Below are 27,317 nucleotides of genomic sequence, written 5' to 3'. Positions count from 1 at the left end.
AAATTTACAAAAATGCCACTTTTACTACCCAATCCGGCCCGGTCTAAGCACAGTCTGAGTGGTCCGGGCCGGTCCGATCTTAGACCATCTGGCAGTGCAAAGTGCAATCGAATCAAATCGAATAATATAAAAATATTGATATTTGAATTCGAGTTCGAAACATATATATGATATTCGAATTTGATTCGAAACTCGAAAATATCAATAATTTTAGTTCGAGTTTGATTCGAAATATGATTCGAGCTCGAGTTCGATTCGAATTATTCCAACCTTAATTCGAGTAGAATTAAATTTTAATTCGAAATATCTTAAATTATTCGAATTCGATTCAAATTATTCAAATCTTAATTTGAGCAAAATCAAATTTTAGTTCAAAATGACTTAATTCGAATGGTTCATGAATAATATTATATATTTGAATTCAATTTCGAAAAATTATCGAACATGTTCGAGTTCAACTCGAATTCGATAATTTTAAAAACGAATCAAATATTATTTAAACTAGTTCTAAAAATTCACGAACCGATTCGTTTACACCCCATGCACGACCCCATCAAAGGTACTGCCGCTGCTCCATGCCCTCCCCCTTCCTCTGTCAACCATCTTCTCGAGCAATTCGTCGTCCTCATGGAGGAGCGCCTCTTTTCCAGCAGGATGGAAGCCTAACAAAGGGGGTTTGCCACCCTTCGTCGGATCGGTAAGATCCTTCTCGATATTGGCGTCCCCATCTAGATCTGCGGGAATACTTTATGAAAGCTCGCTTCTTCTTAATTTTTCTGCATTTGTAGAGGTTTTGCAAATATAGGGATGCATGCAAGTATTTTTCACCCGAAGCAGGAATACTTATGGGACTGGTTAGTTGGTTGGCATTCAATTGCAAACATCGCCTTCCTCCTGATTGCTCTGCTGGAATGTTTAAATCTCTAGAAAGTGCAATAGAATTCATACAATTAATCGCTAGACTGGGTTAGGGTCTATCAATCTCAGCTGCATAGGATTTTCTTCTTCAAAAGAATCCAGTTTAGAAGATGTGATTCTCATGAAATACAGAATCAAACTATTCATTTGACGAAGTACAAGCTTTAAGTGAAAAAGAAAATTCTAACTAAATTGGTTGCTAGTGACCATTTTTCTTTGTCATTACTCTTTCGTCATTACGATAATGTCAAACAATCTCTTGTTATGGGGTTTGGCATAATTCCTTTCAGATCATTAAGTTGTAATATCCCAAGGTTGATAATCCTAAATTTGTGTTAGTTGATGAACTTGGAGATTATCTCAGTGAAGCTTAGTCATGTTGTCATCATCATTTGTTAATTGTAGGTGCTCTCTGATGTAAACACTGTGCCAGATTGTAAATAAGTAGCATTTGCCTTTCGCAATTTTTTTGCACCTTGTATGTTTATATCGTTAACAAAGTTCATCTTGCCACTATTGATACTTATTGTGCAGGAATGAGCTATCCAGAGATGTTACCATGTCAGACTAGTCTTGTTAGAAATCTATCATCAGGAGAGAATTTATCAGGTGAACCTGCTTAGCCTTTTGCATTTACTTGTAGAAGGAAAGAAAATAATGAGTATAACCTGCAAATTTAAGCTAAAATGTGTTAGATAATCACTCTACCAATTTCCTAACCTATTGAATGCTTCACACTTTACGTTTCACGGCTACTCAATCTTTGTTTTTAGTTAGTTATGATTACCTAATCAGCAGTCTTTTGGCTGGCATGGTTTCTATAGTTGATTTGTTGTCAAATAAGGTCAAATGCCTTCCATGGATGGCCTCTGAAAATTTTCATTTGTTCACGCTGCCACTTCTATTACTCATATATTCTGTTGCGGCTGGGAAAAAGAGAACTTTCACAACCTTCTACTTGTTTGACAACCATGAGCTTAGACTGGAAGCAACTTACATGTACTTTTGTTATTATCAATTCAGCCAATCTAACCGGTATTAGCGTGGACAATAAGCTAAGAGTTCCTTGCAAATACCTCATATTTCCTTTTGCTACATTTAGCATGCATGAATCTGGTGAGGTGACTTGAAGCATATGATATCTAGCCATAGTTGTATACTTCAGAATTCTACAAGGCTTCCATACAGTGATGCATTTGCATTATTCATATTATTGCAGTATTGTTAAAACTTGCACTAGTTGTCTAGAGTCTACATCACCTTGATATGTGGCCAATCATTTTAAGCTTTCTCAAGATATCTTTGATATTACTTTCGAATCACCCGAATCTCCAACAAGTGATGAAGTTAACCCAAACCATTCATCTCATTCTTATTTTCATCAAATCCGTAAATATTCTTTGATTGTTGTCCCATTTAGTACCCATGTAAACTCAAGTTTCACTAAGTCGGGTATCGGTAGGCCAGTTCAACACACACTAGGTCGCGGAACCCCTTATAGATTTGGCAAGTTAACATGTCTTTTTTGTTCACCATCAACTTTCGTTCCCCTGCTGTAATCAATACTGCATTCAAGCAAACTTAAACATGTTGAATATTATATTGGTGCTTAGAATTCATACCTTGAACAAACTAAAGATCTTTCTGCTAAATTGCTTCACTCAATCCTCTTACGGTTGATTATCATATGTCATTCTGACATTTTTTTTAAAAAATAGTTAATTAATTTTTTCTTAACATTGCCTAATGTTGTTCTTTGGTAGGCACATCAACTATCATGAATCAGGCAGAAATTTCCTGGGGCAACTTGCCTCCATCACTGAGACAGCCTCCAGAAGGTGGCCGTCCTCCTATTCCATTCATTGATTGCGGATAAGTCTTGCTGGAAATATCTGTTATAATATCTGGAAACTATAAAAAATTTTGAGAAAAATTAAAGTGAGAATCATTGATATACGCTCTATGATTTTTTATCATAATCTCATTGTCCTACATAATTATCTAATTATCTTTTACTATATCATTCTCATTATTATCTCTTTTATATATTTTTCATTTAAATTTTGAACCGAAGACTTATTTTAATTGTTACAATTAACTGCTATAGTAATTATTACCGTTATAATTTCGTAGTTGTTATAATATGAATAGTTACTTTTTTATGTTATAGTAGGTGTAAATATGTAACTATTATAATATAAATGTAATAATAGTTATAGTTTCATAGTTATTACAATATGATTTTACTCATTAACATTGATGTTATAGTAGTTACAAAATAGAAGTTGTATAATACTGTTCAGAATTTAAGTGGAAGATATATAAGTGAGATAATAATGAGAATAATATCGGAGCATATCTATGTTATTTTATAAGGATAGAATTTGATTAAAAAAATTAAAATATGAAGCTCTGTTTTTTTTTATGATATCTATTTTACAAATTTTAAGTTAATGACAGAAAAACGTTACAGTCCACACAGGTTGTCATCAGAAAGCCATTTGGGAAATTAGCCGTCCACTTGGAAAATGACTATGACATAAACGCTTGAAGATATAAACGAGACACGAATATATTATATATACCACACTTCTTTCCTTTAATTCTGGCCCGAGTCAATTCTCGAACCGGGTTTAAAATCACTGGAACTCACTGGAAATGTCTGTTTCAGTCTTCTGACACTTCGGCTCGATGGTTCTGTGGGCCACCTGCCCACTGTCTGGCCACCACTCTCCGTCAAGGTCTTCTAGCGATCTCGTCCGTTTCGATCGGACGACGGACGATGAAACCGTTTGGATTCCCGCTGGGTCCCGCACCCTTACCGCCGCACCAAGTAGAGTAATCCAGTTTCCAGGTCCTGACCGTCCATCTACTGAATCATCAATCTTAAAGCGAAGTCTCGCGGTCGTGATTTTTCGCTCGTGAGAGCTCGAAGATTCCACGAAATGAATCGTGAATCTTCTTTTAGTTTCCAGTTTCCACAAATAAATATTCGATCTCGATAGCCGTACACGTGGCCGGAGGGCACCCGTGATCCTCGTTGATTCTTCCTTACCATTTTCGGTCGCCTTCCCCCGCGTCTATTTAACCAACCCGAACCCCTTCCTCCAGACCCATCGCCGGGCGATTTGAATCGTAGCAGCTACTTCGTAGGTATCTTCTTCCTCTCGTGCTTGATCTCATCGGAGGCGAGATCGATGGCTGGGGTGACGGTCGATAAGGTGGCGCTTCTCGGGAAGGCGAAGCAGGCGCCGCCGAGGGCGGCGGCGTACGTGACGTTCTTGGCGGGGAACGGCGACTACGTGAAGGGGGTGGTTGGACTGGCGAAGGGCTTGAGGAAGGTCGGATCCGCCTATCCGTTGGTGGTGGCGGCGCTCCCCGACGTGCCAGAGAGCCACCGCCGCCTCCTGGTCTCGCAGGGCTGCATCGTCCGCGAGATCGAGCCCGTTTACCCGCCGGAGAACCAGACCCAGTTCGCCATGGCCTATTACGTCATCAACTACTCCAAACTCCGGATCTGGGAGGTAATCGATTAACTCATCCCTAAATCGGTGGTGCTAGCTCTCTGTTTCTGATTGTTAATGGCGTGGGGCAGTTTGTGGAGTACGAGAAGATAGTTTACCTAGACGCGGACATCCAGGTGTACGAGAACATCGATCGCCTCTTCGATCTGCCGGACGGCCACTTCTATGCTGTGATGGACTGCTTCTGCGAGAAGACTTGGAACCACACGCCTCAGTACAAGATCGGCTACTGCCAGCAGTGCCCCGACAAGGTGTCGTGGCCCGCCGCCGAGCTCGGCCCGCCGCCGTCTCTCTATTTCAACGCCGGTATGTTCGTGCACGAGCCCAGCATAGCCACCTACGAGTCTCTTCTCGCCACTCTCGAGATCACGCCTCCTACCCCCTTTGCGGAGCAGGTTTAATTGAGATATCCTAAACGAAATGTCTCATGATTCTAATCGACGGAATTGGAAAACTAATTGTGTTGTTGTTGTCGTCGTCGTCTCAGGATTTCCTGAACATGTTCTTCAAGGACATCTACAAGCCGATTCCCCTGATCTACAACCTGGTGTTGGCCATGCTCTGGAGGCATCCGGAGAACGTGGAATTGGAAAAGGTCCAAGTGGTTCACTACTGCGCCGCGGTGAGAAACCACTCGACTATTCTCTTCTAATCGACTTCCGTCAAATAAACAATCGATCGAACTGATTCTTTTTTGGTGGAACGGTTGCAGGGATCGAAGCCGTGGAGGTACACGGGGAAGGAAGCGAACATGGACCGGGAGGATATCAAGATGCTGGTTAAAAAATGGTGGGAGATATACAACGACAAGAGCCTGGACTACAAATCGCCGGCCTCAATAATAGCCGCGGCAACGGCGACGGCGGCGGCGGAGCAGCCGCTGCGGGCTGCGCTGTCCAAGGCCGGGGCGGCGCCGAGGTATGTGGCGGTGCGGGCGCCGTCGGCAGCTTGAGACGCGCTTACTACGATTCTATCTTTAGTATCCTTTGTTAGTCCTCTCTGATTTCGCGTAGCTACGGTGTTCTGCTATGTATTACTCCTAAAAGAAACACAGCTTACAACAATCCATTGTTGCTCGTCCCTTGTTGACTTGAATAGCTTGGGCTTGCTGCCCATAATCATGATGCTACAGCTCTGACAGCAGCAGCCCAAGTGGGTTTCAGTGGATTGGTTAAGTTTACTTCATTTGAGTTGTTGGAGTAGACCTTGAACTTGGATGAACAATTTGGATTGGCTGATTCGATCGAGATTAATTGACTTGGGTTATGTTCATTTGGATTCATACAAGCGTATGGATTTATATGTTTTAAGATTATGTTATTCCTTTTACTTTGTTTTGCTTACCTCCTACGTGGTTATTGTATAAGAGTCGCACAACAGTTTGGATCGATTCTAAGCCATGCTCATGGCTATGAAAACTCACTTAAGGGATCAGATTTTAACATGCCACCACCAATCATCTTTAAACATGACGCATCGCCCCTTTAATTAACTTTTACCCTTAAAATTCAAGTAATTGCATGGTAGGTAACAAGGCACAATTTAGGTACCAAGTCACTGCAACAAGCCTAATTAATATATATATATATATAGAGAGAGAGAGAGAGCTGATACACCGCGCGACTCTCTCTTTGCGCAACGCTGAGGTGGCTAGAAATTTCTGGCCGCGTCATCGCGTCCGTCGTGGCAAGTTGGCCGAAATACAAAAAAAAAAAAAAATCCGACTCCAAAATCTTAAATCCCATCACGGCACCCGTCACTCCTCTCACCATTGTCGCCTCTAGAACCCTAAAGATCACGATCCTCCTCCCTCCTCCCTCTGCTTTGTTCTGCGTGCTGATCGCCTCCCTCTCGTCGCCCCTGTCGCTGCCCCATCGCCGCCGATCTCGCAGCTCTGCGAGAGAGCTGACGATGTCGTTGCCTCTCCTCATCCCGCGAGAACTCGTCGTCGGTGTTGCCTCTTCGTCCTGATCGCCGTCGTCGCCTCTCCTTGTCCTGCGAGAGCTCGTCGTCAGCGTAACCTCTCCGTCCCGATCGCCGCCGTTATCACACATTAATATATATATATATTAATGATGATAATGATGATGTAGAATTACAGAATTTCGATCGTAACACATTAAAATAAATTAATTCAATTTATTAAAAAAATTATGTATCGAATAATTTTGTATCAAAATATTTTTTTTATCAATTTAGTTAATATTATTTAAATTTGAAAAAAAAATATTAAAAAAAATCAAATTTATCAAAAATTATTTATAACAATTCATTCAATGGCTATTACAATATTGTAGGAGTAGTCACCTGATCAAATTTAAATATTATCCACTAAATTAATATAAATAAATAAATTTCTACCTCTTGGAGCCATAATCATTAGTATATTGGCGCAACATACATACTGATCGATACATCACCAACTGATCGATCGGTTCAACCTATGGTCGGCTAAACGAGATGAACTCGATTGAACAGCTAACTAGCTTTGTTTGGCCTTTTGGTAACTGGTTCCTTAATTAAGGAGGAAAAGTTAAAGGTAGACAATAATAGAACAAGATGCCTTTTTCTAGAATTGTGAAGCAGTAGACACTAATCTTAACTAATTAATGCTTCTAATTCACTGTCACTCTCGACCATCTCTTTAATTAGCTTCTCTTTCTTTCTATACCTCACCAACTAATTAAGTTGTTTGTTATTTAAATTAGTTTATTTTTTTCTAAAAGTTCAGAATAAGAATATATGCGACACCAATGAGTATTTTGATGCAGCACACATCGATAAGAATATATGCGACCGATTAGCGATGGAATCGGCTGTCTTAAATTAATGATTTTCTTAAGCAAGCTTGTTTAAGTGAACTCCATGATCAAGGATGTTTCAAGTTTACATTACTCCATGAACAATAAAGTTGATTGTTAATCACTTAGTAATTAATACTCCGGAATAGGCATCCAAAGTTGATTGTATTGTCTCCCTCTCTATTGCAACGGAAAGAGTTTATGTAGGTCAAGAATTTCTAACTGTGATATTTCGTGGATTAATTTTCTCTAATAAAAAAATAATTTTAAAATATTAATTGCGAAGTGATTCATGGTTCGTACTTTTAAATTTATCCTAATGATCGATAACCCATTCAACAAGAATTAGATTATTTGACAGGGTATATCATACGCCTATAGTATTCGAACTATTAATGATGTTGGAGTACTGTATTAGGAGTCATTTATATTTCTGAATTTGTGTATCGAGGAAAGTCTCCCTCCAAAATTAATCGGATCGAAAGGTATCTGAATTTTTTTAAAAAAAAAATGTCCGTCATGCACCAACTTTGTTTACTACTACTAGTTCTCCCCAACGATTGCTTGTCCCTTCTTTTGGTTAAACGCAACACTTTGAGCACTCGATCGGCATGTCTCGATTGCTTCTTTATAGAAATTAACTCATACACACACTTGTTAAATGATGTACTCAAAGGTAGGTAGTCAGTCAGCTCCGCCACTGATCGATGCATCACGGCCATCTGCAAAAACTCAGCTTTGTTTTGTGCTTGCAATTTCTGCATGGATATATTTAAGTGCGAAGATTAGAGTATGAATGATAATTAAGGTGAGGAAGGAATTGATGTGTAATACCGTGGAAGTCTAAATTGTCCCTGGCTCGAGATTTAAAATGATATTGAGTTATTAATATTCAAAATTAAGAAGAATTAGATAAATCTTAAGGCCAGGGATAGCGAGTTGATGATCTCAACCCGAGGTTTGCGGGCCTTGACCTCAGCCTCAAACTTTGGGTTTAGATCTTGATCTCTATTCGATCTCATACTGATCCGGTGGGATTATTTAGTGTTTATATGAACAACGTGTAGAATGAGGGGTTCAGAAGAATGGGTAAGTATAATTATTGGTTAACTTTTTTCATGAAACTCCAAATTCGACCTCCCATTTCAGCTTCAAAGGGCTTCCGAGCTTCTTGTATCATATGTCGATCTCCTGTCTTGGTCTCGGCATATTTCTTGCATCAGGTGCCGATCTCCTATTTCGGTTTTGGCAAGCTCTCTGCAGTATGTGCCGACCTCTTGTCTTGATCTCGGCATGCTCCCTGTAGCATGTGCCGACCTCCTGTCTCAGTCTCGGTATGCTTTTTACATCATGTGCCAACCTCCTATTCCGGTCTCGGCATACTTCTTGCATCATGTGTCGACCTCCTATTCCGATCTCGGCAAGCTCCTTGTAGCATGTGCCGACCTTCTGTCTCGATCTCGGCGTGCTTCTTGCATCAGGTGCTGACCTCCTATTCCGATCTCGGCAAGCTCCCTGCAACATATGCTGACCTCCTGTCTCGGTCTTGGCATGCTTCCCGTAGTATGTGTTGACCTCCTGCTTCGGTCTCGGCAAGCTCCCTACAGTATGTGCCGACCTCCTCTCTCGGTCTCGGCATGCTCCCTGCAGCATGTGTCAACTTCCTGCTTCGGTCTCGGTATGCTTCTTGCAGCATGTGCCGACCTCCTGCTCCGGTTTCGATATGCTCCCTGTAGTATGTGTCAACCTCCTGCTTCGGTCTTGGCCTATTTTCGCATGTCAGTATTGGGCCGAAGCCGTGAGGATCGATGGGCAACCTTAGAGCGTGATTCTTATCTAGAGACATAGTCATCCCGCCTAATCAGGGGATCCTAGAGATGTTTCTCCGAAAAAAAATAGGAGCATATTCTCAAAACATACAAAAACTAATGGAATCTTTCAAAGTAAGAACAGGTATATCAGAATATTTCTCAAACGATTGCTAATATTTAGGAGATCAACTATTATAAAAAGGTAACTCATGCCCACGGGTACAGGTACGCACACATGAACCTTAATTTTTTCTAAGTCATTAAACTCCTTCCTCACGCCAAACTCTAACTTGAGTGTCAAAGTGGCTTTCCGGGACCCAACTCCGACGTCATTCTAACCCTTTTTTTAATTGTTTTGTAGGTTTCTTCTTCTCTCTACACAACCTCACCTCAGGAGTGTGCACGTCGGCAATCCTTGAATCGGTGTTAGAACCATCTACGGTGTATTGGCCGGGATACGTATGTTGACCTTATCTTAGTCTCAGGCTCCTGGCCTATCTCGGCCTCAAGCCTCAAGTCCAGATCTCGCCCTCTGTTCGATCTCATGCATTGAATTCATTTCAGCTTGAACTTCGACCTCGGCCTTAAGCCTCGGATCTCGATATATCTTGACCTCTGTTCGGTCTCGTGCGTCGATTTCATTTCAACTTCGGGTCCCAATCTCGATCTCTATTCGGTCTCATGCACTAACTGCATCTCAACCTCGGGCTCCGACTTCGATCTCAAGCTTTAGATCTCGATCTCGACCTCTATTCGATCTCATACGTCGACCACATCTTTGTCCCAGGTCGAACTCAGCCTCAAGCCTTGGATCCTGATCTCGGTCTCTATTTGGTCTCATGCACCAAGCTCATCTCAGTCTCGGTCCCTGACCTCAGCCTCAATTCTTGGGTCCCAATCTCAGCTTCTATTCGGTCTTATGTGTCGACCTCATCTCGGCATCGAGTCTCTCTTCGTTTGCTTCTAGGGTGAGCGCATCAAACTGATTCGTCTGTAATATCATAAAACCTAAAGCAGTTTCGCCAAAAGAAATAAGGAAAATACCTCGGAAGACATGGACACTTGGAGTGCGCATATCGAAATATACCATAAGCAGCAACACGTATTTCAAATCTTAAATAGGCATTGATGTTTCGAAGATTGTCACATAGGTAACTTTATAAAAGGTGGCTCCTACCCGGGGGTACAAATATGCACATATAAAATCTTAATTTTTCTAAGCCCTTAATCTCTTTCCTTTCGTAAAATTCTAATTTGAACGTTAGAGTGATTTATCGGGATCCATCCAGTGTCATTCTAACGCTCTTTTGGAGTGTTTTTCAGGTCTCTTCATCTTTTCCGATGACTATCTCCAAGGAGTGTGCACATCAACCCGTTCATTGACCGATGGCTTAATCATCCCGAGGTAGTTTATTTTGCAGCGAGACCAGGCTACAACTTCCTAAATAAATACCCGATCTCCCATAAGGGATAGAAAAAGTAATGGAATGTAGTGGAATCAAATGAAATTTGATATATTTGGAAAATGATAGAGGCACTACAAATCAGGCAATAGGAGTTTAGGACAAACTGGGATAGAGAACACTGGAAATAGATGGTCAAGTCTTGAAGGAAGGAAGGGAAAGGAAACCTACAGGTGCCAACTAACTGGCTTGAAAGAAGGTAACATAACCTGATGACGGCTCATGGGGTCGATGCTCCAAGGTTGGAATCCTAATACGGTGATCTAATAGGATATCATACTGTTCCCTAAGTAGCAAGTCATCACTTGAGGTATATGTAAATCGTTGGATCTCGTACTATGGAATCGGCGCATCATCAGTGACCATTGGGGGACGAAGAAGTAAAAAAAAATCGGGGTAAAAGAGAAATGGGTACAACTGAACTTACGGTTGTCGTCGGACCTTAGAGGAAGATGAAGACACAGAAGAAGACAAGCACGAACGAAAGCGACATGATTTGACGATGGCTTGATATACCCTGGAGATCGCACGGTAGGGCTATCACATCAACTCGTTAAACCGTCGAATAGGTATAAAGAACGATGAGATCTCATCTTAGTTGTCGCATCGCATGACCTAGTTAGCAAAATCGTGGTATGATCTCTCTCATTAATGCTCGATCAAACAACAGTTTGGATGACACGATGATTCAAATTCAACCGTCAGATGCTAAACCATATAAATGGCAAACTAGCATCATCATCTGATTTGCGACCACATCAGCAAGAACATCCTCCCACGTCGCCACCATTAATGCGGCAGGGTATTCTTGTGGCTAAAAAAGATAACACACGTCACCATTAATATAGCCATAAATGCATTAATGATAAGGTTGATAAGTGATTTAGCGAACATTTAATACAATATCTTATCTCCTCATGAATAAGAACCTGACTAGTTGTCATGGCAAGGTGTCTATACCATGGCTCGTCAAGTTGGATATCTCTAGACAACTCATCATAGTTTAGTTAGTCGGACTACATCTCTTTCGACTAGATTAATTGGAGAGGTTTGTGATACATCGGAAGCCTACAGCTGCCACGTGGCCCGATCTTGGCCTCTATTCGGTCTCATGCACCGATCTCATCTCAACCTCAAATCTCGACCTCGGCCTCAAGCTTCCGGTCTCGATCTCGACCTCTATTCGATCTCATGCACCAACCTCATCTCAACCTCGATCCCGATCTCAACCTCAAACCTCGGATCCCGATCTCGCTTCATTCGGTTTCATGAACTGACCTCATCTTAGCCTTAGCTCTCTTCGTTCACTTCTAGGTTGAGCCCATGAAGTTGGTTCGCCCGTAAGATAATAATCTCCTAAGGCTATTTCACTCGAAAAATAAGGGAAATATCTCGGAAGACATAAACAATTGGAATGTGTATATTAGAGTATACCATAAATAATAGCACGTATCTCAAATAAAATCTTAAACAGACACTGATATTTCAAAGATTGACACATGGATAACTCTATAAAAGGTTGCCCCTATTTAAGAGCACATATATGTAGTATGTACATATAAAATTCTAATTTTTTTAAAATTTTAATTTCTTTTCTTTTGTAAAATCCTAATTTAAACGTCGGAATAATTTATCGGGATTTATCTTTGATGTCATTCTAACTTTTTTTAAAAATATTTTTTAAATTTTTTTATCTTTTTGATAACTATCTTTGAAGAATATGCATATTAATCCCTTCATTGATCTTGATCCCACGATATTTAATCGAAATATTACGCTTTGTCATCAATTCACATTTTATATTGGGGGCCGGGACAAAAGCATCTGAAAGTGTTACTCAAGTACAAAGTTTAAACCCCTGATTGGCAAGCATGGCGCCCTTTAAGTTTATCTCTTTCTGAGTCTTTGCCTGCAGCCTTCTTCTCTCTCACATGCATGCATTGAGCCGACTTGCTCAAGAGGCTGCTCAGCAGGCAAGGCTTTTATTTTTGGAAGTACTACTGCTAGTGAATGCTACATGAGGTTTGTCACCATCCATCACAATTGTTATACGTGTGTGCAGATTCTGGTCGAGGGACCTAAACGTGTTCAATGAATTTATTTTTTCTTCTCTTTTCTTTCCCGTTTACTTTGAGATCTTTTTCTTTTTTCTTTTTCCTTTTTTTTTTCTTTCCTTTCCACTGATTTTTTTTCCCTTCCCGTTTCGTCGACTTTCCACTTGGCAAAGGAGAGAGTAAGAAGAGTTTAGTCAAAGTTGAAAGCTCTGGTACGCTACGCTGTTTGGCTTTTCCATCGAAAGCCATCGATCACTTTTGGCTTTAAACTCCGTTAATCAATTCCCCATTGCGGGATTTGCGTTGCGGCTCCCCTTTCATCACGTGTTTATTTGCCGCCTTCTGTCTACAAACCCACCCCTTCTTCTTCTTCTCTTCTCCGTCCCTATCCACAGACAGCAACATCTTCTCTCTGGAGGAAGGACGAAGGAGGAGCAACAATGGAGGTCCACGGCAGCGAGGAGATGGAGTTGAGAAGAGGACCTTGGACGACGGAGGAGGACCTCGCCCTGATGAACTACATCGCCGTCAATGGCGAGGGGAAGTGGAATTCGCTGGCTCGTCGCGCAGGTACGTAGAAACAGAGTACGTAGTGCTTTGTTTAATTTTAATTTCTTTCCGGGGAAGAGTGAAAAATGGGGGGTTTTGAATTAACAGGACTGAGGAGGACGGGGAAGAGCTGTCGCCTCCGGTGGCTGAACTACCTCCGGCCCGACGTACGGCGGGGCAACATCACGCCGGAGGAGCAGCTGCTCATCTTGGAGCTCCACTCGCGCTGGGGAAACAGGTGGCTGATCATTGAATTCTTCTTCGTACGTACTGTGTGTTTGAATTATTGAAAGCTAAGGCAGATTGATGATTTGATTGTCTGCGTTCTTGCGAAGATGGTCGAAGATAGCGCGGTATTTTCCGGGGAGAACCGACAACGAGATCAAGAACTACTGGAGGACGCGGGTGCAGAAGCACGCGAAGCAGCTCAAATGCGACGCCGACAGCCAGCAGTTCAAGGACGTCATGCGCTACCTGTGGATGCCCCGCCTCCTGGAGAGAATCGGCGGCGGTGGCTCCAGTACGTCCGCCGCTGTGGAATTCGGGGTCGCGACTCCGGCGACCGCCGAGACGGAGGCAAAGTCCAGCCCAGAGAATTCGACCGCCGCCGGGTCGTCGACGACGACGACGACGACGGTGGATTCGCTCAGCGCGCAGTTCTCGCCGCAGCCTGTTTCCTGCGGCCTGATGCAGCCGGGCGGCGAGCTGTGGCCGGAGTCGCCGCCGACAGCCCTCGACTTCCTGGACATGGAGCAGATGATGTGGCCGGCGGGGGAGGATCTGTGGAGCGCGGACGACATCTGGTTGCTGCAGCAACAATTTTAACCGGAATCAATGAACAAAGAAGAAGAAAGAAGCATCAAAATTCTCTTACTTCTGGAGAAGAACTGCACGCGTCGATTATCTTCTTCAATTGATTTCCTTTTCTCTCTCTCTCTCCTTCTCCCTTGAGAATCCGGAACAGACTTATAGAAGACGGCGTATTTACAGGAATATGCTGAGCATCCGCGGCGCTTCCCGATTTATCGGATCCCCAACTATGACATATTTGTAAGAATTTTCTTCCGAATGGGGAACGCAATCAAAGGATGTTGAGCATCTAGATTGGCCGCCGTATGCGCTTCCCGATTTACCTTGGTGGTCGGTGGGAAACTTCCGTGGGACCGAATCAATACACCCTCAAGGGATTATCATGAGACTACATGGATTGGAGGTGTAAGCCTGTAACTGTGATTATTCTTTGGATTAACCTGTGCATGATTAATTGGATTCAAAAACAAAGCAACTCGATAATTAATTAGTAGATTAAATATTGGCAATTTGTTATTAGATTATTGAGGGTGGATAATAATGATATTATAAACTGACGATAGTGGAAGAAGTCGCCATCTCTATATTTGTTGTGTGCGATAATATATATATTATATATTCCTTCCTACAACTTGTGGAAAAAGAACTATACTTTTATTTAGTATATATTTTTACTTAATTATAACAAATATTTTAAATACTTTTATTTAATTATAACGGGTATATTTATTTATTCAGAATTATTGCAAGATATATACAAAAACGATCTAGTCATTCTTTATATAACGTGTAAAAGGTGTCTTCAACTAAGTTTTACGCATTGTAGCTTAGACTTAGAAATCTTAGTAGGATGCATGACATGTGAACAATTTAGCAAATGTTTACTTTGTTGCAAAGTGAAATTCATCCCTATTAGATATCAAACTCTTATGCAAAAAGGTGAAATCTACCTTTATTCCACACCCATATCCTTTCCTCTTAACTACGATTAACCCCACAATCATTTGTGAGCCTTAGTAAAATAAATCGAGAAATTGTAATTAACCACGATAAAAGAAGATATTGTTTCAACTTCGTCAAGATTCGAACCTTTATCGTCTTCTATCAACTCTGCTCTATCACATATGTGTTATATTAGGAACCTTTAAAGTAGATCTACAGGGCTATTAAAACGTGTTACATTATTAAAATTGTATTATAATGCCATGAAAATCGTATCATAAAAAAGCTATCAAGATTGCCATTTTGATGCTACTAAAACTCTTGCATGAATTTACTTTAAGACTCATGCATAAATGAAGAGGCTTCCCATTGTATGGAGAGGGGCAAAGACTATGGTCCAACCCTAATTAATAAATCTGCTAAACTTTTGAAACCGCCACAATAATCTGATTTTAATGAATTCATATAATTGTTTAGCCATTAGCCATTAGCCATGAGCCTCCACCACTACATGCACAATTAGGCACTTAGACAGAGACTTGTTAACTAAGGGTATTACATTAAAATTAAATGCGATTTATATCTATCGACAATGTGAAATGAGATAGATGTGAACAATTTTGTTTGGATAGTTTCTCTAGTTTCTAAGCTAAACTGATGAGCTTTATGGTTTTTGTTTAGTAATTTAGCAATCAACTAATGCATAACTCACCTTGCAATAAGAGAACACTTGACTTTTAGCCATTGCCGGCACCGGCAACTACTTTGTCTAAGCTCAGGCGGTCGTCCACCTCAGGCAAGCATCAGCCCGGTTCAGGTTGAAGTTCATAAGACATCAATAGGTCTTGCAAAAGCTACAATCACCTTGCTAAGATCAGTCATACACAAACACAAAGAAGCATAGCGATTCATTATGGAGTTGCCTAACAACGTCCTGCAATTGTGTCCTTCAGGGAATTAAAACATTTTTGAATCCTAGCAATATTATTTTCATAAGTGAAAGCTAGGTCCATCATTAGCACCGAAAAATGCTGGAAAAGAGGATATATATATTGTCAAACCAAGCAAAACAGTGAGCATTCAAGCTTTTGGCTGAGGTGCAGTTTCATCCTTGGGAAGCGATTCTGCCGTGATGGCCCCCAACGTCTTGAAGAACTCATCGGGGAGCGGGGAAGGTCGGTGATGTGGAACATGTTTAGGAATTGGAGTGTTATCTTCGATAACCTCACATTCATAGTCCTCAGGAACTCCCCATGGATCCCACTCTGCATTGCAATATGAAGACAACTAGTCGTAAGAAGTGAGGAAGAAATATACAGAATAGTTAACGAAAGATAAAGATATTGGGAACATCCATGAGCATAGTGAATAGATGCTTGACGAGATGTGTAGTTTAGGTTTCATATTCTATGGTGCAACTTCATATGCAAAGCTAACTAGAATTGTTGGCTATCAATTTTTTGAACTAACATAATGTTCACAAAAGCAGATTAGGAAGTACATGAATATATATTAGACCATATTAAGTTAGCCTAACTGTCAGTGTCATGGCTAATAAGAATAGTTCCAACATATTCATATCATACATATTTTAGGTCCTTGTCCCCATCAAAGATCATTGAAGTGACTAGTTTCTAGAACTAGGAGAAGTTGAAGATAAACTGTAAGAGTTACCATTTCCATCTACTACTCGTACAATTGGTGTGTTTTTTCAGAAACACACACACACACACCTCTTGCAGCTAGAGATTTCTTATAAAAATAGTGGATCCAATCAGTTTGAGAATAGTCAATTTTGAATTTTTCATGGATTATTTTCTTTGGTATCATGCACTGTATGAAATAAAAATTTCACGTACAGTTCTCGAACAAAGATTCTTTCAATAGAATGAATGGCTGTAACAACAAAAGTTGGCTCAATCTGAAGGAAACAATGTGGAAAACAAATTTATGATAAAGCTATGCAACCAGAAATTGATTCCTAGGCCTTATACACACAAGCAATAGAGTATGCAGGGGGCTTAAAATATTGTTTCCAGGCATGAAAACAAAATCCATTGTTATCAACCTTTGGATAATATAGTCGTTATCTGTCATTATGTGTGACTAACTCCACTACAGAAAGAAGGAAAAAATAGATCGAATTAACTTGTGAAAATTTTTACCTAGACCGCCCTGGAAGCACTTATCTATAGGCTTTTTTTTTATCTACCATTGGCTTTACAATACATTGGAGACCCTCACTGTGTGAATATTCAGCCCTTTTGCTCATTGACAATGTGCCTTCTATCTATCCCATTGGATTAGACTGATTTCAAGATCACAGTCAATTATTCAAGGTATTCTGGCACAAAGAGCAAATAAGAAAGACCCACTTCAACCAAAAAAATGAGTACAAGACTGTTACGTATAAAATTTGAAAAAAATGTCTTTTTGAAAGATTTCTCTGTTAATCAGAATTGTGTCAGCTTTGAGTCTGCACTGATCAGAGAGTAAGAGAAGATAAGAGTGGAAGAGGTCATCAATAGACGAAGATGAATGAACTAAGCAACAAACACAGTCACGCAACAAACTCAGAGTGAAAGGGATGTTGATTGGAATTGACAATTGTCAGTGCTGAAAAGCATACAAAAAGCACAGACTTGGGATGCAAAGATTGGGTTTAATGCACATATTTGGGATGCAAAGATTGGGTCTAATGCACTGTCTATTTTCCTATTATTGGAGCTTACTCCACAAGCAAGGAAATCTCTAAGTGTGAGTATCCTTTAAAAAAAAAAAAAAGCTAACAAGTCCACCGCAAAGAAGGGCAGAGAACCTACTAGCTACTGTGTTTTAACAGTTGGATAGATCCATGTCAAGATGGATAGATTATAAGTATTTCCACTGTGTTGTTTACTTGGATGGACAGATTGGAGGATGCATAAAGATCAAAAGTATCTGAAAACATTTATCCCTCCTTGATCCATCCAATTAGAGGAATCAAAATGAAGGAAGAAACCCCATTTCAAATTTCCCACTATTCCATCCCATCTAGCAAAGTAAACAGCACTCATCCTCTTCACTCATTGATTGTCAGCCAAAGTAAACAGACCCTAACCATGACTAACTTGTAAAAACTGATGCCAAAGAATGTCTATCTGAATAGAACAAACCAAGATAACTTGTGAATGGGCAACTACTACCACTAGCACATGCTCAAAGCATATCTTTAAATCCAAGGCTGAAAGATGGACAGCAGCAGCAATCAAGGAATTAAAAAGGTTCAAATTTTAGGTCTTGAAAGTTGTGGAAATTAACAAGCACCAGCAAATATGCTTTTTTTCTGTTATCATTTTTAAAGAATACTTTCTTGTAGATGGCAATCTAAAAGAATAGCATCTGTAAGTAAGCAAAGTTTTAAATCTCTGTCAGTACAAAGCATTCTTGTAGTAAACTAGTAATTCAAACAAATAGCATCTGTTAGTATAGGATAACTTTTAATTCTTATGGTCTCTCTCTCCCTCTCTTCTTTGACACCGCCAATCCTTCTTCCTTTCATCTTCTTCTACCACATCAAACGTAGGGAAGCCAAAGAACAAGACAGTTGAAAGGGATCTACGCTCTCAATCCCCAAATGATCTCCCCTCAGTTCTCTGATAATGCCTCAATGCCCATGGTCCCAATCCCAAAATCACAACTGTGACAATTTAGTGTTAGAGTCACTGTTTACCATGGGCAACATCTTGCTTCAAAAAATCGAACCCATTGAAAAGAGATACAAGGAAGACTCAATTGTATAGGATAAAGCACAGGTGGAGATCAAACATTGCCTCGAATTAATGACCTGAAATTGGAAGCATCTTGAATCTCTCCTTAACACATAGGTAGAGCCTCCTTAAGTTTGAAAGGCAATCAGCCAATCAACCTAGCCCCCTAACCACATAGAAGCAAGGATCTCTTGCGCCACAACCTTGTCTTTTCAGATCAAGAAAATATTACTTAAGCCTAGGTTATGATTCAGGCAAAATGAGGTCCACCAGCAAGCATCTGCCAGAAGATCTCTGCACATGATTTGACCATGCAAACCAACACATCACGCTTAGAAAATTATCAAAGCTCTAATAAGTGGTAAACATGACTAAATACCAAGAGAAAGACAAATTGTTACTTGCTCGATAAGGTACATTATTACCCTCTAAAAAATTACCAATTCACAATTTCTTATAACTGGATTGCAAAACTCCTTGAAAGCCAACGTGAAGATACATCGATCTGCGAGATGAATAGGCACTGAGAACTTAGCACAATTATACAAGTGTCACCTACATCTGGACTTCTACAACAAGATGAATCCATCAACAGCATCGCCATCCAAAAGACCAATACTAGTGAAGCACCACCACAATCAGTGCCTCACTCCAATCAAATGGTGAAAATAAGAGCACAAGGTCTTGTAATTGTGATGAGAAGTCTCTGACTAACCATGGTGCAAACTTTTATTTTTATCAAACAGCATCAAGATCAATGAAGAGGAAGACGGAGCGACTGAGATGCTAGAATCAGAGATCTTGTTGCACCTCATTATGAGTAGAGGACAATCTCGCACTATGTTATTACATGATTCCATGGTCAGGTGCCATGCCGAAGTCATGATCAAGTCTAGTAACATGCACAACTACTTTGATGTGAGCATTATCAAAAGGCTACAACTTCCATAATGAACTGACTCATCGGTTCAAATTGTAAACAAAGAGCATTTATATTGTTCTATCATATACAAATGTATGCTTCCATCACAAGAACAAACAAATCATCACTGACTTCAACATAATACCTCTAGAGGATTTGTTGCCATCCTTGGAATAAACTAGTTGAGCACCCTAGACTCTATTAGTTGAAATTTTCAAGGCCGTGAGTATGAAATTTCAATGAAATTGCCACAAGATAAACTCTATTAGTTGAAATTTTCAAGGCCATGAGTATGCAATTTCAATGTAATTGCCACAAGATCACACTACAGGGAAACCATGGTAGAAATGACAACCCTAAAATTACAAACATCAGACGTATCCATCATCCCATGATGATGCACCCTCACCGTTGTCCCACCCAAGACTGGAATGAAGCTCTATACAAATATCCAACTTTACACCCGAGAATGTGCAGAGTTTTTGAGACAAAATTAATGTTAGAGACTCATTCTTGAAGATGGACTGGGCTCAAGAAAGATAAATCAAACTTGTTCTTCACATGGACCAGCGTCAAGATGGTTCAACCAAACTCATTCACCACATTTGATTTTAATTAAGACAAGGTTATACAATTGAGAGAGTAAAATTTTACTGCTTCATGATATAACTCTGTAAATAGATATTAATAATAATTATAAGACATCCAGGTTCCAACAAAGGGATGCAGAAGAACAAGAGGGAGAATGATCAGTCCTATCAATCTCTTGAAGGATCTTCCCTCAGCTGTCACATAGTGCCTCAACGCACGTGGACACAATCCCAAAATCAGACCGTGACAAAGTACTCTGCAATTGAACTCGGTGAAATGGACTGTAAAAAAACACAAAATAGGCACCCAGAATAGCCCAACAGTGTTGGATCTCCGTTAAAATATAATAGGACCGTAAAAGATCTCATTTTGAAGAAATTGTTGACACTATCTAATTTGTATTGTTAAATGCCGAAATGATCCTTTAACTAAAAGAAAACTAGCGAAGGAGAAAAATAGAGTTGGCCACGCAGATCTAACGAAGAAATCGCTAAATCCAACATCAAACCAACGCTTGGATAAAAACAAACATCAACAGATTCGAAAGGAACTAATAACAAGGAGGTACGAACCGATCATCTTGGAGATGAGCGTGAGCTCGTCCTTCGCCTCCTCGATGAGCTCCTCGACCTGGCCGCATCCCAGGCGGTTCTCGATCTCCTCCCAGTCCTCCTCCTCCAGGCAGACGTTGAGGCGTTGGCGGGTGAAGCTCTCGACGGCCTTGCGGTAGCCCTCGTCCGGCGGCACGGCCTGGATCTCCCTGAGGGTGCGGGTGTAGAGGGAGATCAGCACCTCGCGGGCGTTGGGCACCACGTCGAGCCCCACAATCCCGGTCGTCTCCTTCACCTTCTTCCCTACCTGCGTCGACATAGCCCGCCATCCGCCGCCCGACAGCACTCGCCGCAGGAACATCTTCCCTCAAGATCGAACTCGATCGAAATGGAAACCCGATCTCAATAGAAGGGCGCATATAAACAGATCGAAAAGGGCAAACTCCAGATGGCTCCGGAATCCGATCCGACGGCTCCAAATCGTCTTTCGATAGGCCCAGTTATTTGACGATAGATGGGCTACAAATTCTGGGCCCATTTTAAGTGTATTGAAACTGCTAAAATATCCTCTATGAATTTATAGATTTTCAGAATTACCCTTTAATATTTAATAACATAACGTTTCCAATTTAGTCTCACACGAGATTCCTATCCTGCGCGACACCCCCGTGCGCGACTCGTGCGTGATGCTCTGACCCATCACCGTTGCTGCCACCCCGTCCGGCTACCGTCGACCGTCGACTCGGCCGCGATCGACGCGTCGCTCACCGGTGCTCCATCCGACGGCAGATTCCGACCGGATAGTGGTCGGAATCCGACAAATTTGGTCGGAAACAGGGCCGATCGCAGTCGGCAGTGGCGCGCATCACTACCGACTACGGTCGACCCTGTTTCCGACCAATTCGCGATCATCGGACGGCAGAAGACGGGCTGCCGTCGCATGGTGATCCTTCCTCGGTCGGTCTCCGGCCACGATTTGGTCAAAATCCGACCCGATCGCGGGGGGCAGTGGCGCACACCACTGCCCACCGCGATTGGGCCGGATTCCAGCCAAATCACAATCGAAGACCGACCGAGGAAGGACCGCTGTGCGATGACGACCGGTCCTCTGCCGTCCGACGATCGCGATTCAACCGGAATTCATGCCAATCACGACCGACAATGGCCGCGTGCATGATTTCACTGTTTCCGATCGAAATTCACCGGATTCTAACCCCTATCCAGCCGAAATCTGACACCAGACGGAGCGCCACTGATGAGCTGCGCGTCGATCACGCCTGAGGGAGAGGTCGGCGGTGACCGACAACACAGCAAAGGTAGCAACAACGACAATGGGTCGTGGGTGTCATACACGGATCACGAATTTCTCATCACACAGCATAACATTTCTCTAATCTCATATATCTATTTTATTCTTTTTGAAATACCATTTTATGCTAAAATGTCCCCTATGATAAAAGATAAATGGAAATCAATTCATAAAATCCAACAAAAAAATATAAAAACATTATGTTCATTTTGCAAAGCATTCAGCAAGTATCATATGCACCTAAATCTATAAACAAGTGCAGAATTTGAACAAAGACCTACTACCAGTTCCACAACATTCAGTAAAACAAACTGTACTGGAAGTATAAGCCTCTCAGAAGTGGCCCTTCACAAGGGAAAATTAGTAGATACTGCAGATTTTCAAAAACCGAAGTGCGCAACCTCTTCATCTTCACCTTCATCTTCCTCTGTCTCTTCCTCAGAGAATCTAACATCATCCTCCAACTCCTCTTCCTCCTCTTCCTCATCCTCCATCTTAAGGGATCCCTTGTCTTTTAGACCAGTGCTAAGTACGACTGTTTGGCCTTTAGTTTTCTCCATGTCTTTGCGTAGTCTCTCTATGTTTTCCTTCCTGCGCTCTGTTTCCAGACGCTGTTTCTCGGCCCTTCTCTTGTCGAGGTCAGCTCTGTATAGAAAATGGAGTGAATCCCAGTTATAATGCTGAAGTCAATTTTAGAACCAAAATAAGTTCGGTGGTTGGTTGTTACTTGTAGTTCTCCATGTATTCTTTAACACTCGATTCAATTGCAGTGAAAAAGGCTTCTATTCCAGCACCAGAAACTGCTGAAACTCCCACGGAGTGCATGTTTTTGTAAAACTCTTCGAGTGCCAGAGAAAGACTTCTTGTTAAAGTTGATGAGTAGGATGAATCAGTGTCCAATGCTGCATGAAATGCTTCAAAATCCTGCATCCACTGATACCAGAACAATGAACTGTAAATCGTAAAGAAGAAAAATAAATAATGGGGTGCATGCAAATTAATATGTAGCCTATGTTAAGTTTATTATGCAAAGGTTAAGTGAAAGGGAAATCAGTGATTTCCTCAATCTTAGGAGTGATTTCAGCAAAACACTTGACTAGGCCTACCGTGGGTAAAGTCACAAATTTGGTGTCATCTTGATTTCAATTTGAAACTAATGGAAATATTATGCTCAAGTTGGAACATGGATTCCAATGAAACAAGAAAAGATAGACGCAATCCTCCTTAGTCACAGAAAAGAGACATTAACGGTGCTCAGTTTGGAGAAAAGATACCATGGTGAAATAGTTGCACTGAGTTGGAGGACTTGACTTAGGCTTCAGAGAAATATCTCCTTTAACTTCTCTTTAAATTGAAAGTACCATGTGGATTTAAAAGTTTGGGAAGATCATGGAAATTTTTTTATGGATTGTAAAATTCAGAAAAAAGCAAGGATATAGTTTAAATGTCTTTTTCTTATATGACAAAGGAGAAGAAACACCAAAGACAGTTATTAGTGAAGTAGGATGGCTATCTCAAGAAGAAAATAACTAAACAATATTATCTATCCTCTCTCTCTCTTTCTTCCCTCACTCACACATACACACACATTGCCAAAGCAGACTTCTTCTCTCACTCTCTCAGATCTATTCAGACCTCTTTTGCTTGGTGTTCTGATCTCCTTGTCTACCTAGTGTTCTTTTCAAGCAACTTATCATCATTTTTTTTTTTTTGTAAATTTAGCTAACAATAACAGCAGCAAGTGAATAACTTCCCACATTCAAAGCTCTTTACTTCATCTCTTAATTTCATTAGGCCTATATTTTACTCTTTGCTATATGAGATTCTAAATTTCAAAATTAGTAGCTGAATATGAGATTCTTTGCCATGTTTGTTTTTTACAGAATTAACTAATCCAATGGATGGATAATTCCAACATCAATTTATAATATAGAAAATGTTCCACTATAGACTTACAACACAAAGAGACAATAGTTGATAAGCATATATACAAGCCAGTGACAAGGTTATGTTTTATACAAATGTCTTGTCTATAATGTAAACACAAGAAGCAAGCTCATCAGTATCTATTCAAAAAAGTTAAAACACTTGCTATTGTCAAAGTGAAGAAGTATGCATTGTGTTAACAAAATCTAGAGGGCAGAATAAATTCTGAGGAGACGAGGTAAGCTTGTTGTTTGATAGGTAGTGATCAGAGTAGCCGATATGCATTTGTGTTTTTGGTTCTCTACTAGTTAAGCATGCTAAAGACATTCAAGAGCATGCCATCAGGATGACAAAAAGTAGTATGAAAAACAAGGAAGTAACAGGAACTAGAATACCTCCAATGCAAATTCATGATTGGCCACATCAATCTTGTTAAAAGTTAGTATTAAAGGCAGCCTCGTTTTGTAGAGTATGCTACAAGCATATAGCATATTGCTCATAAAAGTTACTGGATTTGAAGAGCGAGGTGTATCCATAACATAAGCAATTATCGTGGGAAACGTCGAAGCAAAGGCTTCAGTAATTATTGCTCCAGAAGCTGACCAAGTAAAAATTTCAATCTGACCAGGTGTATCCACCAAAACATAGTCAAGCTCATCAGCCCGTCTTTCTATGATCGATATTACCTATAAAACACGATGTAGAACGACTTAGCTAAAATATCTCATTGCCAAAAAAATAGGCTAAGATTTGTTTATCCATCAAACTAGAAACGTCTGAAGGAAAACTGAAATTCTCACAAATCTAGATTCAGTGAACAGAAAAACATTCAACCTCATCAAACTTTGTTGCAAAGAGATTCAGTGATGTCATAATTCCACCATTAGGGCCAAGATTGTACTCCTTCATTACTTCCTTGTAGCGAACAGTGTCCCTTATGTCAATATTTGCAGCAAACGGAAGGCTCATCACAGCTGGGTCAAGGTTCAACACATAGCCTCGAATGTTCGAAGCCTTAGTGTGGCAGACCAATCTGTGGAGAAATGTAGTCTTACCGCTCCCTACAAAAATGGGAAACCACTGTTGCAGTTACAAACTTGGAGGAAAAAAAAGAGAGAAAAACGATAACAATTCTACAACATACCTGCCATTCCAACAAGGATGATGATAACCGGTTTCCTTTTGAACGTAAAACTCGATGAATCAGATATCTGCAAGCCCTCGATCGAGTCTGAGAGATCATCCTTCACCTTTCCCTTTCAAATTGACAAACAGGCATGAGGGACAGGGAGTAAAATAAAACGATCGCCAATAAAAAAAAGAGAGAGATAATTAACTGTTTCAGACCTTATCAACAACTGGTTCTTTCGAATCTATGTGCATCTGTTTGCTCGCATTGGGGTCCGAATCCACATCCATGATATGCCACCGGAGTACTAAATTGCCTCAAGTAAACAAGTCGGTGCAGGAGGGAGGTAAGGCCGTAGGCGGTACGTTCGCTGGAGAACGACGGTGAAGGAATTGGGGACGGACGATCGCGCTAGTGTGCTGGGAATAAAGACTTCGGGAATAGGGTATTTTGACAAGTACCTGTTCGCGACACGTTCGTCGTGCCTTTCTGGAGAGGAGAGGAGGCCGTGGTGTGAGACGGAGGAGCTCGGCTATAACGGATGGGGCACTATTGAGACGGCGACGGAGGGGGCGGCCGACCCGGCTGCAGCGGCGGTCAGGGCGGCGCTGTTGAGTTCCTGGTGCTTGTTCGAGCCGCTGCCTAAAAACAGAAGAGGGCGGCGGTGGTCAGGAGAGAAGGAAGTTTAGGGTTAAGGCAAACTGTCGAGAAAATATTAAAGAGAAAAAAAATTAAAACAGAATGGACAGAGACGAGCTAGAGAAGATTATTAACAAGAAAAGAGACTTAATAAAAAATATATATATATTGTATATCTTAATATCTAATATAAAATATTTTTTTAATATTTAAGATTTAATATTTAATATTTAAACTAAAAAATAAGAATTTAAAAAATATATTTTATATATATATCTACACAGTATTAAAGTTCACTCCAACGCTTTTCCATGTCGATCCTATATAAATAAATTTTTATGTGTTATTATTTCCTAATATTTATTTTTTAAAAATATCTGGATAGCCAAAAGGATCAACCGACAATATCCTTATATAATTATGGAAATAATAATAATAATAATAATAATAATAACTAAGAACGACATCTTGGATTCTTGGTAGTAATATTAATAATATTGGAAAAGAAGTTTGCAAGTTAAAATAAAATTTTCTTATAATTATGATATATTTTTAATTTCATAGAGATAAAATTTAAAAGTAATACTAGACAAATTAATTTATTCATGAAAAACAAATATTTTCTAGTCATTACAAAAACAACTGATTAATTTTAATTTTTATAGAAACACTTTTTGCCCTTTTTAGTATAAAACTGATACTAACACAGATAAAACAAAAATTCACCTTAATAAATAAACAAAACACACCTTAATAAATAAACAAAACACACCTAAATGATGATGAAAAGCAGTATATAGATTTTTACACTAATCCTAACTTAAATTTTTTTATCTTATTTTTTTGTACATATAGGAGGAATTTTGTTGGGATAACTCTCGACGAATTCTTCTCAATGCTCATGGGCATAGTTGAGTTGGTTATAACGGAATAAATTTGTAAAAAAGGACAAGAATTTGAATCTCGACGAGACGAAATATCTTTTTCCATCGTGGTCAACTGTAATTTTTCGATTTACTTTTTCATAGATGATCGCAAGATCAATTGTATGAAACTGTCAGGATATCGAATGTCCAACTTTCTTTCTTTTTTTTCTCAAACGATCGAGTTAAATTGAATGCGAAAGATGTAGAAATAATTTATTTCTCATACGCACTTAAGAAAGCCAGATCTTTAATTAAACTTTTAAAGGCACGCAGTAATCGGACTGTCCCCATCGACGAGTCGTCTTCAACAGCATTTAATTTAATCCTTACGGAGCCGCTCATTTGTCCCTTGCTTCGGTGGGCCCCTTCCGGTCCCGTGGAGAACTTTGCATAGAATATTTATTCCTCTCTTTGCCTCCCAAGCAAGTTTCAACCAATGGATTAATTAGAGTAGTTGATTAATTTCTCGAGTAGAATTAGAATAGCAACACATGCATATTCTTTCATAAAGTCAGAACAAGCAAGAGATCTGTTTGGTGGTGAAAAATGATAGATGACTTAATATGAAAGTAATGTGGCGGAGATAGATGGCCTACAAGTGATACCATTAAGTTGATCAGAAGTCAAACTGAATTGTAAATTAAAAAGAAAAAGAGAGAGATCGACGGATTTGAGATAGGCAGACATTGAGATATCCAATATA

The 27,317-nt window shown here is 40.3% G+C and overlaps 4 protein-coding genes across 4 annotated transcripts; 2 read left to right on the top strand and 2 right to left on the bottom strand.

Moving 5' to 3' along the window:
- The first annotated feature begins 4,046 nt into the window (after nt 1–4,046).
- Nucleotides 4,047–5,693, top strand: LOC141826565 (galactinol synthase 1-like). Its single transcript, XM_074713823.1, has 4 exons — nt 4,047–4,442; nt 4,514–4,837; nt 4,930–5,064; nt 5,155–5,693. The coding sequence occupies exons 1-4, from the start codon at nt 4,116–4,118 to the stop codon at nt 5,392–5,394; spliced, it is 1,026 nt and encodes a 341-aa protein (XP_074569924.1). The 5' UTR covers nt 4,047–4,115; the 3' UTR covers nt 5,395–5,693.
- Nucleotides 5,694–12,891: 7,198 nt separating this feature from the next.
- On the top strand, nt 12,892–14,074 carry LOC141828152 (transcription factor MYB108-like). The gene is made up of 3 exons (XM_074715524.1): nt 12,892–13,141; nt 13,229–13,358; nt 13,456–14,074. Exons 1-3 carry the CDS (start codon nt 13,012–13,014, stop codon nt 13,943–13,945), a joined length of 750 nt encoding a protein of 249 aa, XP_074571625.1. The 5' UTR covers nt 12,892–13,011; the 3' UTR covers nt 13,946–14,074.
- A 1,679-nt stretch (nt 14,075–15,753) lies between these two features.
- Nucleotides 15,754–21,070, bottom strand: LOC141828151 (putative NADH dehydrogenase [ubiquinone] 1 alpha subcomplex subunit 5, mitochondrial). Its single transcript, XM_074715523.1, has 2 exons — nt 20,707–21,070; nt 15,754–16,137 (listed from the first exon to the last, which is right to left on the bottom strand). Exons 1-2 carry the CDS (start codon nt 21,044–21,046, stop codon nt 15,953–15,955), a joined length of 525 nt encoding a protein of 174 aa, XP_074571624.1. The 5' UTR covers nt 21,047–21,070; the 3' UTR covers nt 15,754–15,952.
- A 1,069-nt stretch (nt 21,071–22,139) lies between these two features.
- Nucleotides 22,140–25,744, bottom strand: LOC141828149 (GPN-loop GTPase QQT2). The gene is made up of 7 exons (XM_074715521.1): nt 25,511–25,744; nt 25,268–25,419; nt 25,065–25,176; nt 24,755–24,981; nt 24,316–24,606; nt 22,722–22,927; nt 22,140–22,639 (listed from the first exon to the last, which is right to left on the bottom strand). The coding sequence occupies exons 2-7, from the start codon at nt 25,337–25,339 to the stop codon at nt 22,375–22,377; spliced, it is 1,173 nt and encodes a 390-aa protein (XP_074571622.1). The 5' UTR covers nt 25,340–25,419; nt 25,511–25,744; the 3' UTR covers nt 22,140–22,374.
- Between the last annotated feature and the right edge of the window lie 1,573 nt (nt 25,745–27,317).

The sequence above is a fragment of the Curcuma longa genome, chromosome 4, assembly GCF_044706935.1.
Source record: "Curcuma longa cultivar G26 ecotype Majalengka, Jawa Barat chromosome 4, ITB_CL_G26_1.1, whole genome shotgun sequence".
NCBI classification, from domain to species: domain Eukaryota; kingdom Viridiplantae; phylum Streptophyta; class Magnoliopsida; order Zingiberales; family Zingiberaceae; genus Curcuma; species Curcuma longa.
The sequence above is the reverse complement of the archived record's forward strand: the minus strand, read 5'-3'. Positions and strand labels throughout refer to the sequence as shown.